This window comes from Rhinopithecus bieti, unplaced genomic scaffold, assembly GCF_001698545.2.
Source record: "Rhinopithecus bieti isolate Rb0 unplaced genomic scaffold, ASM169854v2 scaffold_13029, whole genome shotgun sequence".
NCBI classification, from domain to species: Eukaryota; Metazoa; Chordata; class Mammalia; order Primates; family Cercopithecidae; genus Rhinopithecus; species Rhinopithecus bieti.
The window spans coordinates 2,742,027-2,758,215 of NW_016807982.1; the positions used below are offsets into that span (position 1 = coordinate 2,742,027).

At 41.9% G+C, this 16,189-nt stretch overlaps 1 protein-coding gene across 1 annotated transcript in view; it reads left to right on the forward strand.

The window, feature by feature from the left end:
* The first annotated feature begins 860 nt into the window (after positions 1 to 860).
* Positions 861 to 16,189, forward strand: part of ZMYM1 (zinc finger MYM-type containing 1) — a 21,305-nt gene continuing 5,976 nt past the window's right edge. Inside the window, exons 1-5 of the mRNA XM_017884422.1 lie at positions 861 to 927; positions 2,364 to 2,613; positions 9,306 to 9,480; positions 9,566 to 9,778; positions 15,394 to 15,567. Coding sequence (XP_017739911.1) covers positions 2,411 to 2,613; positions 9,306 to 9,480; positions 9,566 to 9,778; positions 15,394 to 15,567 — 765 coding nt within the window. The 5' untranslated portion in view covers positions 861 to 927; positions 2,364 to 2,410. The remainder of the gene's footprint in view (positions 928 to 2,363; positions 2,614 to 9,305; positions 9,481 to 9,565; positions 9,779 to 15,393; positions 15,568 to 16,189) is intronic.

Below are 16,189 nucleotides of genomic sequence, written 5' to 3' on the forward strand. Positions count from 1 at the left end.
CTAAAGTAGATGAATATTAAATAAGGGTATGCTTACCATTGAGTTGTTGACACTGGGGAATGTTACTCATCTAGGAACTATCTATTGCTTCTTCATCCCGTGGACTTTCAGGCATAGATCAAGTTTAGATATAGCAGCTATGAAATTGCCTCCTGCTCTGAAAAAATTGTCCTTTGTAAGAATCATTCTGTCCAATTAACAATTTCTGGGGTTAAGGTCTTTATGAAGACAACTGACTGTTAATGATTAGAACAAGCAGGGAAGACTGAGTGTGGTGGCTCATGCCTGTAATCCCAGCATTTTGGGAGGGTGAAACAGGCAGATCACTTGAGGCCAGGAGTTCAAGACCACAGGCAACATGGTGAAACCATGTCTCTACTAAAAATTCAAACATTAGCCGGGCATGGAGGCACGTGCTTGTAGTCCCAGAGCCTGAGGCATGAGAATCACTTGAACGCAGAAGTAGGAGGTTATAGTGAGCCGAGATCGCGTCACTGTACTCCAGCCTGGGTGACAGAGTGAGATCTTGTCTCCAAAAAAAAAAAGAAAAAAAAAAGTAGGGAAAATAGTTGTAATTCAATATGTCTGCTCCCTATTGGTAGTGACTGGAAGGATTTTGTTGACAAAAGATTCTGATGTCACACCTGGATACCACAGAAAATAATGTATTAGGTGATTGGTGTTGTCAGCCAAAGAGCACCAAAAGGGTAGTGCATACCTATGTATTTTGGTTCAATTCAGTTTACAATTCATTGACCAGACCTGACCACAATTTATCATTTTCTGTTGAATGAGTGGTTGTCTTAAATTCATTGTATTCATTATTTTTAATTCTTTTCTTTTTTTCTTTTTAGGAGTATTGTCATAGGCAACAATCCAGAACTCAGGAAAATGAACTGAAAATAAACGCTGTGTTTTCAGAGAGTGGTAATAGAATTATTTAAGTTAATTATGTTTATTCAGACCAATATGATAGCTGATTCATTCTTTTTTAATGCCTTTGAATATTGCTCTGTTTGTGTTGGGTTTCAAGTCCAGGAGAAGTAACCTGTAAGAAAATTAAAGAGAGGCCATGCACGGTGGCTAACACCTGTAATCCCAGCACTTTGGGAGGCCAAGGCAGGCGGATCATGAGGTCAGGAGTTCGAGACCAGTCTGGCCAACATAGTGAAACCCCGTCTCTACTACAAATACAAAATTAGCCAGGCATGGTGGCGCATGCCTGTAATCCCAGCTACTCAGGAGGCTGAGGCAGGAGATTCACTTGAACCTGGGAGGCGGAGGTTGTGGTGAGCCGAGATTACACCACTGCACTCCAGCCTGGGCAACAGAGCGAGACTCTGTCTCAAAAAAAAAAGAAAGAAAAGAAAAGAAAATGAAAGAGCCTGGGCATGGTGGCTCATGCCTGTAATCCCAACATTTTGGGAGGCCAAGGTGGAAGGATCGCTTGAGGGCAGGAGTTTGAGACCAGCCTGGGCAACATAGTGAGATCCCATTTCTACAGAAGATTTATAAACCAGATGTGGTGGTGCATGCCTGTAGTCCCAGCTACTTGGGAGGCTGAGGCATGAGGATTTTTGTTTGTTTGTTTGTTTTTGTTGAGATGGAGTTTCCATTCTTGTTGTCCAGGCTGGAGTGCAATGGCACGATCTTGGCTCACTGCAACCTCTGCCGCCCAGGTTCAAGCAGTGCTCCTGCCTCAGCCTCCCAAGTAGCTACGATCACAGGCACGTGCCACCACACCCAGATAATTTTGTTTTGAGACAGGGTCTCGCTCTGTTGCCAGGCTGGAGGGCAGTGCGTGATCTCAGCTCACTGCAACCTCCACCTCTCAGGTTCAAGTGATTCTCCTGCCTCAGCCTCCCGAGTACCTGGGACTACAGGTGCGTGCCACCATGCCCAGATAATTTTTGTATTTTTAGTAGAGACGGGGTTTCCCATGTTGCCCAGGATGGTCTCAATCTCTTGAACTCGTGATCCACCCACTTTGGCCTCCCAAAATGCTGGGATTACAGGTGTTAGCCCCCGCGCCTGGCTAATTTTGTATTTTTTATTAAGATGGGGCTTCACCACGTTGGCCAAGGCTGGTCTTGAACTCCTGACCTCAGGTGATCCACCCGCCTCGGCCTCCCAAAGTTCTGGGATTATAGTCGTGAGCCACCACACCAGGTGGCGAGAGGGTCACTTGAGTACAGGGTGTCAAGGCTGCAGTGAGCCATGATCATATTACTACACTGCCTAGAGTGCAAAAGAGGTCAACTAGAGCAAGACCCTGGCTCTAAAAAAAGAAAGAAAGAAAATAAAAGAATGCCTATTTAATTTTATGTAACTCGATTTTTTTTCTCCCTCTTCTGTTTTTATAGCTTCACAGTTGACTACAGGCATTCAGCTTTCTCTGGCATCATCTGGCATGAATAAAATGCTTCCTTCAGTTTCAACCACAGCTATTCAGGTTTCCTGTGCTGGTTGTAAAAAAATTCTTCAGAAGGGGCAAACTGCTTATCAGAGGAAAGGATCTGCTCAACTTTTCTGCTCCATACCATGCATCACTGAATACATTTCATCTGCCAGTTCATCAGTTCCTTCTAAGAGAACTTGTTCAAACTGCTCAAAGTATATAATTCTAAATTATGCCCCCTTTTATTTCCCTACCTTGTTCTTGATCATAGTCTTAGTTGTAATTTCTACATTTCCTTGTTTTATTTTTTGAGACTGAGTTTCACTCTTGTTGCCCTGGCTGGAGTGCAGTGGCACGATCTCAGCTCACTGCAACCTCCTCCTCCTGGGTTCAACCAGAATCTCCTGCCTTGGCCTCCTGAGTAGCTGGGATTACAGCTATGCACCACCACACCCGGCTAATTTTGTATTTTTAGTAGAGATGGGGTTTCGCCATGTTGGCCAGGCTGGTCTTCAACTCCTGACCTCAGGTGATCTGCCAGCCTTGGCCTCCCAAAGTACTGGGATTACAGGTGTAAGCCACTGCGCCCGGCCATTTTCATTTCTTTTGAAGACATGTCGTCTTGGTTTAGTAAAAAGTTTTTTCTACTTTTAGTTCCTCTGATGGATTCTCTAGAAATATTTTTTTTTTGCAGAAATTTAACATGTGAAAAGTTCTGTTTCTCTTCACCTTTAAGTAATGTGACTTTCAAAACTTACTTTCCTACTCTTTTGTTTGAAATTCTCTGTAAGTGGGATTATTGTTTATCCATTCTGTTCTATTTAACTGTATAGGGAGCAACGTACTAAAACATTAATCCTATGACAGTTATTTTGGATTTTCCAAGATGTAGAATAATACTACATTTCTTTTATAATGGTAAATGAAGTGATTCTTTTGAAAAATTGATGGCCATAGATAAACCTACATGACTGTATGTAATCTTTTAAAACTTACGTGAGAATATGTGAAAAATCAGTGTCATTTTGGCTTTGAGAGTCCTAAGGCAGTATAATTATGGTTGTTAGCACTTAGGATATGCTAATTTTTAAATGTTCTTGTTCAGAACAAGAAAATTCATAGGCAACCACAGTGCTTCTAAATATAACAAATTTCTTCGAAATAATACTTGTTTTGGACTCAGGTTGCCATAATTTGAATTTTGCTTCTTCTGTTTAGTTATATTTTACTACTCAAAGTTGCATACCTGAGTTGCTAGATCAGCATCACCCAAGAGTTTGTTAGAAATGCACTTTTTCAGGCCGTGCACGGTGGCTTTCGCCTGTTATCCTAGCACTTAGGGAGGCCGAGGCGGGCGGATTGCCTGAGCTCGAGTTTGAGACCAGCCTGGGCAACACGGTGAAACCCTGTCTCTACTAAAATACAAAAAATTAGCCAAGTGCTGTGCTGTGCGCCTGTAATCCCAGCTACTTGGGAGGCTGAAGCAGGAGAATTGCTTGAACCCGGGAGGCGAAGGTTGCAGTGAGTTGAGATCGGGCCACTGCACTGTAGTCCGGGCGACAGAGTGAGGCTCCATCTCAAAAAGAAAAAAAAAGAAATGCAGTTTCTCGGGTCTCACCCAGACCTACTGATTCAGAACTGCATTTATCCCCATGTGATCCCTATACATGCCAAAGTTGGATCACTATTGAGAACTTCTTTGTTACTTAGTATTCGTATCTGTTTTTATAAATGTACAAAAAGAATTATGAGCATTAAATAGTATATTTAAGTGGTCAGAACAATACTAGCAGGTAATAAGGACTCAATAAATGTTAACTTATTATTTTCTTAACAAACTCACAAACCGTTTTGATGGGTTGCTTCAGCTCCTCTGGCTGCTGCTTCAGTTCTTATCTGTTGCTTCCGGTCTTATTCCATGGAAGGTTACTTACATTCTCTTTTGCTTTTCAACCCTTCAATACTATACTAGCCTTTTGTCTTTTTACTTTCTTGCTATGGGCCATATAGTACTCTCTTCAGCCTGCTTTCTCTCCCTGCAGAATCATAAAACTGGAAGGGACCTTAGAGACTCACTACACATCTTCAGCAGATGTCCCAGACAGATTGAAAAAGGCTGAAGCAGGAAAGATTTAGTGTGTAAGTTCTCCTAGGCATGAAAATCCAATATGAGTAAAATCTGAGATAAGTTTTACTTCCTCTAGAATAAAATTTTTAAATCAAAAATACTATATTGTAGTGGGTAGAAAGATGATAGTAAATTTTAGGCTGGGAAAGACCATGATTCAGAGTAGACTGTGCTTTTTTCAAAACTTAAAAATTCCACATTAATTAGCCTTTTATATAAATTTTAGCTAGTCTTCTGGGGTTTTTTATCTTCCAGTGAAACTATCCTGAATTGAAAATAATTTTCAGTTACTTATTTATTTATTTTTGCAGAGACAGAGTCTCACTGTGTTGCCCAGGCTGGTCTCAGACTCCTGAGCTCAAGTGATCCTCCTGCCTTGGTCTCCCAAAGTGCTGGGATTACAGGTGTGAGCCACCGTGCTGATTTTCAGTTTTGTTTGTTTGTTTTGTTTTGTTTTGTTTCATTTGAGACAGAGTCTCACTCTGTCACCCAGGCCAGAGTGCAGTGGTGCAATCTTGGCTCACTGCCACCTCCGCCTCCTGGGTTCAAGCAGTTCTCCTGCCTCAGCCTCCTAAATAGCTGGGATTACAGGCGTATGCCACTGTGCCCAGCTAACTTTTTTATTTTTAGTAGAGAGGCACTTTTGCCATGTTGGCCAGGCTGGTCTTGAACTCCTGACCTCAGGTGATCTGCTTACCTCGGCCTCCCAAAGTGCTGGGATTACAGACATGAGCCACCACACCCTGCCTGATTTTTAATTACTTTTTAAGATTTCTGTTATAGGAATGATTTAATATCTGTTTTGAGTCAATGCAGTTTTTATTCTATTTCATGGACTAAATGGAAGATCACTTTGAAGATAACATTTTAAATCTTACTAGAAAGATGCAACTTGTGGGCCAGGCAAGGTGGTTCACACCTGTAATCCCAGCACTTTGGGAGGCCAAGACAGGAGAATCACTGGAGGTCAGGAGTTCGAGATACTCCAGTGACTGAGGCAGGAGAATTGCTTGAACCCAGGAGGCAGAGGTTGCAGTGAGCTGAGATTGTGCGACTGCACTCCAGCCTGGGCAACAGAGCGAGACCCTGTCTCAAAAAAAAAAAAAAACGATGTGACTTGTTCTTGGGAACTGTGTATTTAAGTGTCATTTCTTCACTTTAGTATCTCAGTTGGAACCAACTAGAAATCCTGAATGCAATCAATAAAGCCCAAAATCGGCCTCTGCACTAGGTTTGATTTATTTATCAGAAAGTTGTTCCTAATTTGTTGGCGTTTCTTTCTTTTTTTTTGAGACAAGATCTCTGTCTGCCACCCAGGTTGGAATACAGTGGCACCATCTTGACTCACTGCAGCTTCGACCACCCAGGCTTAAGCAATCCTGCCACCTTTACCCTCCCAAGTAGCTGGGACTGCAGGCACATGCCACCCTGCCTGACCAGTTTTTGTATTTTTTTGTAGAGATGGTTTCACCATGTTGTCCAGGCTGGTCTTGAACTCCTGGGCTCAAGTGATCCTCCTACCTTGCCCTCCCAAAGTGCTGGCATTATGGGCGTGAGCCACTGTACCCAGCCAACATTCTCTTTTTTTTTTTTTTTTTCTTTTTTTGAGGCGGAGTGTCACTCTTTTGCCCGGGCTGGAGTTCAATAGCGGGATCTCGGCTCACTGCAACCTCCGCCTCCCAGGTTCAAGAGATTCTCCTGCCTCAGCCTCCCTCATAGCTGGGATTACAGGTGCCCATCACCATGCCCAGTTAATTTTTGTATTTTTAGTAGAGACGGGGTTTTACCATGTTGGCCAGGCTGGTCCCCAACTCCTGACCTCAGGTGATCTGCCTGCCTCGTCTTCCCAAAGTGCTAGGATTACAGATGTGAGCCACCGTGCCTGACCAACATTCATTTTTTAATTTTTTATAAAGCTTTAGGAGATCGTTAGAAGCCAGAAATCTAGTATGCTGATAGCAATAAAAACTAGGAAGCATTTTCAGACGTCCATGCGTCATTGATGTAGTTTCTTCTTCTCCCTTCCCATCTGGCTGGTGTCTTTATTCTGTCTGAAAGGTATGCCTCAAATATCTTTACCTTTTGTCTATTCCCACACCATTCCTCACTCTCCTTTTACAACCACCCGCTCCCCAAATTAATTCTTCTGTGGTCTGTGATTTTACAGTGTTGTGTTCATAACTCCCAAAACATTGATCACAAAATACTAATGGTTTTAAATATTTTTAGTAGAGATGGGGTTTCACCACGTTGGCCAGGCTGGTCTCGAACTCCTGACCTCAAGTGACCCACCCGCATTGGCCTCCCAATATTAAAGGCATGAGCCACCACGCCTGGCTATTAGGTATATAGATATTTTCTATAGTGGCAGTTCTCAAACTTTCTGGTCTCAGGACTTCTTATACCCTGAAAAATTATTGAAGACCCAAAGAGCTTTAGTTATGTAGATTATGAGTATTAACTGTATCAAAAATTAAATGACCTTTTGAACGAAAATACCCATATTTTAAAAAATTGATAAATATCATTGTTTTATCAGTTTTGCAAATCACTTTACGTCTAGCTGGATTTTTGTATCTGTTTCTGCCTTCGCTTTATTGCAAAATGTCATTTAGGTTGAAGTCTGAAGAAAATCTGGCCTCACAAATATGTGATTGGAAAATCAGGGAGTGTTTTAGTAGGCTTTTAGATCGTTGTGGGTGTTCTTTGATACTACAACCAAAAATCAAGTGGTAGTTTCTTAAAGGCTAGTTGCAATGTGGGATGAAACTTTTGTACCATGTGGATCAGTGAACTTTTGCACTCTGTTATGTTAAAATTCATTAATTTATCTTGTACTTTGAATGAATCTTTTACCCGTGAATGATTTTTGTAATATGCTCTTGTAATTTGGAAAATATTGGTTCACCGAGTTCTGCAGATCTTCTAAATGTTCTCATATTTTATTATGCAGTATTTTAAAAATCACCACTAGTCTCAGAAAAGTTTTTAAGTTTTGGGTATCGATCAAGTTGAATTTGGAAGATACAAGATTTCCAAAATTCTACTTATCACTTGAAAGCCAACATTTTGTTGTTGGTGATAAATACTGTCAGTTGTTTTACTTGAAGTGGCAGTCTCATTTTTTTTCATTTTCAAGAAAATATCTGCAGATACCCACTTGTGGATAATATAGTTTGTCTTTAAACTATTTACAGTAAACTGTTTATAGTACTTTGAAGTAAAAATGTTTTCCATGAAAAAAGTGGCTAATTCATTTATAACTCAACATTTACATGTGGGCTTTTCCTTGAGACAACCATCATCCTTTGGTGTGCAGAAGTACTTTATGCTTATGTCCCATGTTGTCACACAGAATTTTTTTTTTCTCACCCTACCACTTGGCCAAGACAGAATATTTTTTAAATGTACTTAAGGATGAAGTTTAAATAATTTAAAATATTTTGCTGTTTCATTGAGTACATCCTTAAGTGAAACTGATACTTCAAAAAAAATTTTTTTGGCAGCGAATGTGTAGCAGGGAATAACATGAATATTAGTACATTTTGATGCCACAGCCTTGATTTCTGCTAAGGCTCTGACAGTTTTACCCACCATTGCCTTTTTTCTTTTCCAAATTCATTGAAGTGAAATTTGTATACCAAGAAATTAACCATTTCATTGGCATTTAGTATATTCATAATGTGTGACTATCACCTCTATCTTGTTCCAAAACATTTCCATCACTTCAAAGTAAAACACCTTAAACACTAAGCAGTTTCTCCCAAGTTCGCACTACCCCCAGTGCCTGTCAACCACCAGTATGCATTATATCTATAGATTTCATCTATTCCGAATATCTCCTATAAATGGAATCATACATGACTTTTTTGTGATAGGGTATTATTACTCTGTTGCTCAGGCTAGAGTGCAGTGACTTTTTGTGTCTGGTTCTTTCCCTTAGCATAATATTTTCAAGGTTTGTCCATGTTGTAACATGTATCAGTACTTTATTCTTTTTGTTAATAGGCGAATGATACTCCACTGTATGTATGTAACACAGTGTGCTTACTGATTCATTCACTTACTGATGAACATTTGGGCTGTTTTCATCTTTTGACTATTGTGAATAGTGCTGTTATGCATATACATGTGCTTGTTTAAGTACCTGTTTTTAGTTTTTTTGGGTGTTTACCAAGGAGTGGGATTGCAAGGTCCTACCGTTAGCTTTGCAACATCAGTGGCAAAGTGATGTTGCAAACGTCAACACAGTGAAAAGGCAAATAACATCTTACGAAAATAGTTTTGATATTGGGGACCCCCCGCCCGGGGATTTGAAGACTATACTTTGAGATTCTCTGTCCTGTACATTCTAGAGTTGCTCGTGTGATTATGTGATCCCTCGGTTTTCACTAGCACCACCCAATACTACAGGCTGGCTAGTCTCCAAAACTGCACCATCAAAGTCAGGCATAGTGGCATCATGTGCCTGTAATCCTAGCTACTTGGGAGATTGAGGTAGGAGAATCTCTTGAGCCCAGGAATTTGAGGCCAGCTTGGGCAACATAGCAAGACTCTATCTCTTAAAAAAAACAAAACTGCACTATTAGATGTGCTTTATATATGAGAAAATTAAAATTTAGGGAGTATAAATGTGACAGAACTGGATACCAAATTCAGGTTTTCTCATTTCAAGGCTAACGTTCTTACTCTATTTTGAGAGGTTATTTTGTTTATAAAGAGGAAGAAGTTATAATTGTGTTTAAACTGTTTAATGGTGTCCTTGTTATTTATTCTTAGAGACATTTTAAATCCAAAGGATGTGATCAGTGTTCAACTGGAAGACACTACCTCATGCAAAACTTTTTGCAGCCTATCTTGTCTTTCATCATATGAAGAAAAAAGAAAACCATTTGTTACCATATGTACTAATAGCATTATGACCAAGTGCAGCATGTGCCAGAAGACTGCTACTGTAAGTTTCAATTACAACCTTTACAGGGATTCTGATGATTCTGCTTAAATATCAGAGTTTTACTGAATCTTTTATTAAATCCTAGATTCAGTATGAAGTAAAATACCAGAATGTGAAACATAATCTTTGCAGTAATGCCTGCCTTTCAAAGTTTCACTCTGCTAACAACTTCATCATGAACTGCTGTGAGAACTGTGGCACTTATTGTTACACCAGCTCTAGTCTGTCTCACATACTTCAGATGGAAGGACAGTCTCATTACTTTAATAGTTCAAAGAGCATTACAGCATATAAGCAGGTATGAATAAAGACCTATGGTTTCTTCTATTAACTGGCCTATGAATGGTTTCACTCTAGGAAAATGTGGGAAGTAGTTTTTGGTACCCTTTGGAATAATGTCAGTTGGTAAGTTGATGAAGATGAAATAGAAGACTTTTTAACAGTTTCTTCTTGCATAAGAATTCATGATCAATGCTATATGGAGATTTTCCTAAATCATCTCAGATTGATTATGTTATCTTAAAGAAAAGGCAAGCAGGCTGGAGCCAGTTTGTAAACTACAAATAAGTATAGCAAAAATAACAAGTCTGCTGGTCAATAAAACCCAAACATGAAAGTATTTTGTTTTATTTTTATTTATTTTTTTTTGAGAAGGAGTCTCACTCTCTTGCCCAGGGTGAAGTGCAGTGGCACAATCTTGACTCACTGCAACCTCTGCCTCCCGGGTTCAAGCAATTCTCCTGCCTCAGCCTCCCAAGGAGCTGGGACTACAGGCATGAGCCACCGTGCCCAGCTATTTATTTATTTTATTTATTTTTATTTTTTTGAGATAAGGTCTTTCTCTTCTGTCAGCCAGCTTGGAGTGCAGTGGCAATCATGGCTCACTGTAGCCTTGACCTCCTTAGCTCAAGTGATCATCCCACCTCAGCATCCCGAGTAGCTGGGACTACAGGCACACGCTACCACACCTGGCTAATTTTTAAATTTTTTGTAGAGGCAAGCTCTTACTGTGTTGCCTAAGCTTGTCTTAAAACTCCTGAACTCAGCTGGTCCTTCTGCCTTGGTCTCCTAAGGTGCTGGGATTACAGATCTGAACCTAGCTATGTTTTTGTTTTTAATTCCATGTGTTTAACTCTTATACCAAACAATGCAAAGATGAATCAAGAATGTCACATGTGGCCAGGCATGGTGGCTTACACCTGTTATCCCAGCACTTTGGGAGACCAAGGCAGGAGGTTCAGTTGAACCAGGAGTTCAGGACCAGCCTGAGCAACATATCAATAACCCATCTTTAAAAAAACAAACAGCCGGGCACGGTGGCTCAAGCCTGTAATCCCAGCACTTTGGGAGGCCAAGGCGGGTGGATCACGAGGTCAGGAGATCAAGACCATCCTGGCTAACATGGTGAAACCCCGTCTCTACTAAAAATACAAAAAAACTAGCCGGGCGAGGTGGCGGACGCCTGTAGTCCCAGCTACTCGGAGGCTGAGGCGGGAGAATGGCGTGAACCTGGAGGCGGAGCTTGCAGTGAGCTGAGATCTGGCCACTGCACTCCAGCCTGGGCGACACAGCGAGACTCCATCTCAAAAAAAATAAAAAAATAAAATAAATTAAAAAAAATAAAATAACAAACAAAAAATATCACATGCTTTTTCTGAATCAGTCATAGGAGGAAATAATCCAATGAGATTTGGATTATTTGTCCCTATTTCTGATGAGACGAGCTCTGGGTGGGTGCTTCTGAGAGCAGAGAAAGAGCAAATGAGATGAGGTGGGACTTCTTAGATATGTTGCTTGTTCATATCATGTTTTGAGACCCAACTCTTTCCCTATACAGACTTCCTTAAAAACAAGCAGTTGACCTGGTGCGGTGGCTTACGCCTATAATCCCAGCACTTTGGGAGGCTGAGGTGGGCGGATCACCTGAGGTCAGGAGTTGGAGACCAGCCTGGCCAACATGGCGAAAACCCGCCTCTACTAAGAATACCAAAATTAGCTGGGCATGGTGGTGGGCACCTGTAATCCCAACTACTTAGGAGGCTGAGGCAGAAGAATTGCTTGAACCCGGGAGGCGGAAATTGCAGTGAGCCGAGATGGCACCATTGCACTCCAGCCTAGGCGACAGAGTGAGACTCTGCCTCAAAAAAAAAAAAAAAGCAGTTGAAGATGGGAGTCAAAACAAGCCATAATTCAAATAGATCATTTGTGTCTCACATCTTTTCTAAGGCAGAATGCCCCCATTTTGAGAGTATCCTGCCTTGGGACCAGAATGGAAAGCCCAGAAGACTTCTCCCAAAGGCAGGAAATAATATTCCTTTTTTTTTCTTTATTTTGACACTCAATAAATAGGCTTTGTTCTGTTTTAAAAGCCTGTATTGAGTACCCAGTTGTTCAGCTTATGTGATGGGGCAGAACTGATTTGGGTAAACGAGTTAGTTAATAAGCACAACCTAACACTTTCCTCTTACATCTGAATGTAAGACATCATGTGACAGTGATAATGGAGTAAATCTACAATGTTAGGGAACTATAATCCAGAATTAGAAAAATGTCCAAATACGTGAATCTAAAAATGGGATAGCTTTTTATTTTTAAAAAAGTGGATTATGGCCAAGGGCGCGCGGTGGCCTCCAAGCCTGTAATCCCAGCACTTTGGGAGGCCGAGGACGGGTGGACTCATGCAGTTCAGGAAGAATGGAGACCATCCTGGCGAACACGGTGAAACCCCGTCTCTACTAAAAGATACAAAAAACAGCGGGAGCGGTGGCGGGCGCTTTTAGTCCCAGCTACTCGCGACGCTGAGGCAGGAGATGGCCCTAAACGCCAGGAGTGCGGAGCCCTTGCAGTGAGCTGAGATCCGGCCACTGAATCCAGCCTGGGTGACAGAGCGAGACTCCGTCTCAAAAAAAAAAAAAAAAGGCGGGCGGGCGCGGTGGCCTCAAGCCTGTAATCCCAAGCATTTGGGAGGCCGAGACGGGCGATCAGAGGTCAGGAGATCGAGACCTATCCTGGCTAACACGGTGAAACCCGTCTTACTCAAAATACAAAACGTAGCCGGGCGAAGTGGCGGGGCGCCTGTTAGTCCCAGTACTCGGGAGGGGCTGAGGCAGGAGAATGGCGTAAACTCGGGAGGCGGAGCTTGCAGTGAGCTGAGATCTGGCCACCTGCACTCCAGTCCGGGCGACAGAGCCGAGACTCCGCCTCAAAAAAAAAAAAAAAAAAAAAAGTGGATTATTCAGATGCAATTAATAATTATTTTGGCCATATGGTTAATAGGAGTATATTAAGTCTAGCCCTTCCCTATGAATAATCAAACTAATTAATTTATAATTATACATTGGGCCCAGAGCGGTGGCTCCATGCCTGTATCCTAGCAACTTTGGGGAGGCCAAACAGGAAGGATCACTTGAGGGTCAGGGAGGTTCAAACCAGCCTGACCAATACTGGGGAAACCTCCATCTCTACTAAAAATACAAAAATTAGCCGGGCATGGTGGCACCAGCCTGTAATCCCAGCTACCCCCAGGAGGCTGAGGCAGGGAGACATGTGCCTTGAACCTGGGAAGGTAAAAGGTTGTAGTGAGCCGAGATCGGCCGTACACTGCACTCCAGCCCTGGAACAACAGAGCAAGACTCTGTCCCCCTCCAAAATAAATAAGTAAACCACCCTAAAAATTTATGCCCCTATTGTTTTGATTAACTGTTAAAGATTAGTGAATTGTTAAGATTTCTCAAATATAAAAGTTTTTCATGCTAATAAAGGATAGAAAATAGAAATTTTCAAAATTATCCTTTTGTTTTAATTGTGCCTTTGCCAATATCCCTGTTCTCACTCACAGAAAAATAAAACGTGCTATGTATGTTTTTTGTCTTTGTGCTTTGGTGGGGTTGTTTTTTGTTTTGTTTTTTTGTTTTTGTTTTTTTGAGACAGAGTCCTTGTCTGTTGCCCCAGGCTGGCGTGCAATGGCACGTCTCAGCTCACTGCAGCCCTCCGCCTCTCCGCGGTTCGAGCAATTCTTTCTCTCAGCCTCCCAAGTAGCCTGGGGTTAACAGGGTGCCCACCACCACACCCAGCTTAATTTTTGTATTTTTGTAGAGGACAGGGTTCCACCATGTTGGCCCAGGCTGGTCTTGAACTTCCTGAGCGCGGGTCAGAGATCTGCCTGCCTGGCCTCCCACAAAAGGTGCTGGGATTTACCGGTGTCGAGCCACTGGCGCCCCCAGCCTGTCTGTGTACTGTTGTATTTGCTGAAAGCAGCTTTTATTCCTATCAGTGACTTTTTTTTTTTTTTTAGCCTCGAGTCTTCCTTTTCCCACCCAGGCTGGAGACTGGAGTGCAGTGGTGTGAGCAAAGCTCACTGGAGGCCCAACTCAGGTGTTCAAGCAATCTTCCTGCGTCAAACCTCGCCAACGTAGCTTGGGATCACAGGCATGTGCCCACCACACCTGATAATGTTTGTGTTCTTTTGTAGCAGATGGGTCCTCACTTTGTTTGCCCAGGCTGGTCTCAAATTCCTGGGCTCGAAAGTGATTTCCTGCCTCAGCCTCCCAAGTGGCTGGGAATTGACAGCGCAGAGCCCATCCCCACCTGATGTTTTATTTTTCTTTCTTTCTTGTTTTGAGACAGATTCTTACCTCCTGTTGCCCCAGGCTTGGAGTGCAGGTGAGTCTCAGCTCACGTGCAACCTCTGGTCTTCCTGGGCTCAAGTGATCCTCCCATCCTCAGCCTCGCAAGTAAATGGGACTACAGGCACATGCCACGCGACGACTAGGCTAATTTTTTATTTTTATTTATTTATTTATTTATTTATTTATTTATTTATTAGAGATGAGGTCTCACTATTTTACCAGTCTGGTCTCAAACTCCTGGGTTCAAGTGATACTCCCGCCACAGCCTCTGAAAGTTGAGATTACAGGCGTGAGCCACTGTGCCTAGGCTCTGACATATTCTGAAATCCAGGAATATCGGTTCCTGTTTGACTAGAAAGAATAGATGGTGAGCATAATCTTTGCAGTAATGCCTGCCTTTCAAAGTTTATATCCTTTCTTTTGCACCGTTACTACTCAACTCAGAATACTCTATACTTTCTATTGCTTGTATGCTGCTTTCTTACAATATGCTTGTAATTTTTACCATGAAGTTAGCCTAGAAAAACAGTTATTCCCACAGTATCTTATAAAGTGTGTTAAGCACTCCTTCCTGGCTGCTCCTCAGCATCAGTAGACATCTTCCCAAGTTAATTCCCAAGCTACCATTGAGGACAGATCTATAACTATATAAGGCCTTTGTTTATCCAGTAGGCTTTGACTGCCTGAAATGATGAACTTCTTCTGTGACCACTTTCTTCATTGCTTTTTCTTTTTTTCCTTGAAATGGAGTTTCGCTCTTGTTGCCCAGCCTGGAGTGCAGTGGTGCAATCTCAGCTCACTGCAACCTCTGCCACCCAGGTTCAAGTGATTCTCCTGCCTCAGCCTCCTGAGTAACTGTGATTACAGGTGCTCACCACCACACCTAGCCATTTTTTTGTATTTTTAGTACAGACGGGATTTCACCATGTTGGCCAGGCTGGTCTCGAACTCCTGACCTCAGGTGATCTGCCTGCTTTGGCCTCCCAAAGTGCTGGGATTACAGGCGTGAGCCACCATACCTGGCCTTATTGCTTTCATAGGTATTATTATTATAATTGCTGTTAAATATATCTGATAAATAATAAAGATCATTTTCAAATTTGCCAATTTTCTTCATTTTAGTTATTGCAATCTGTAGTGTCTTTTTTTTTTTTTAAGAAAATATAAAACTATCTTGTTATTCTTTTTAATATTCCAACTAAAAGCAGTGGTAATAGATAGGTTCTTCTTCATTAACAATATATCACATATCAGGAATATGAATATTATTTTAATCTCTAAACAGAAACCTGCCAAACCACTTATATCTGTTCCTTGCAAACCATTGAAGCCCTCAGATGAAATGATTGAGACTACCAGTGATTTGGGGAAGACAGAGCTTTTCTGCTCTATTAATTGTTTCTCTGCATACAGTAAAGCTAAGATGGAATCTTCTTCAGGTAATGTTTGTTTAGCAATTGTAGGGGTTTAGTAATTATTAATAAATAATATTATTTGGCTTTAATTTATAACCTTGATTCATTTTCAAATTAAACGGACTTTTAAAAGTCGAAACAATCTAAACCTGTTGCAAATAACTATTTTTCAGTATTTTTGTATAAAAGGAAGGCTACTTTACCACCAGAGAGTTGATATTTGTAGGCCAACCACGGTGGCTCATGCCTATTTGGGAGGCCAAAGCAGGCAGATCGCCTGAGGTCAGGAGTTTGAGACCAGCGTGGCCAACATGGCGAAACCCCATCTCTACTAAAAATAGAAAAATATTAGCTGGGCGTGGTGGTGGGTCCCTGTAGTCCCGGCTACTCAGGAGGCTGAGACAGGAGAATCACTTGAACCCAGGTGGTGGAGGTTGCAGTGAGCTGAGATCGCACCATTGCACTCTAGTCTGGGCAACAGATCAAGACTGCATCTCAAAAATAATAATAATAGGCCGGGCGCGGTGGCTCAAGCCTGTAATCCCAGCACTTTGGGAGGCCGAGGCGGGCGAATCACGAGGTCAGGAGATCGAAACCATCCTGGCTAACACGGTGAAACCCCGTCTCTACTAAAAATACAAAAAAATTAGCTGGGCGAGGTGGCGG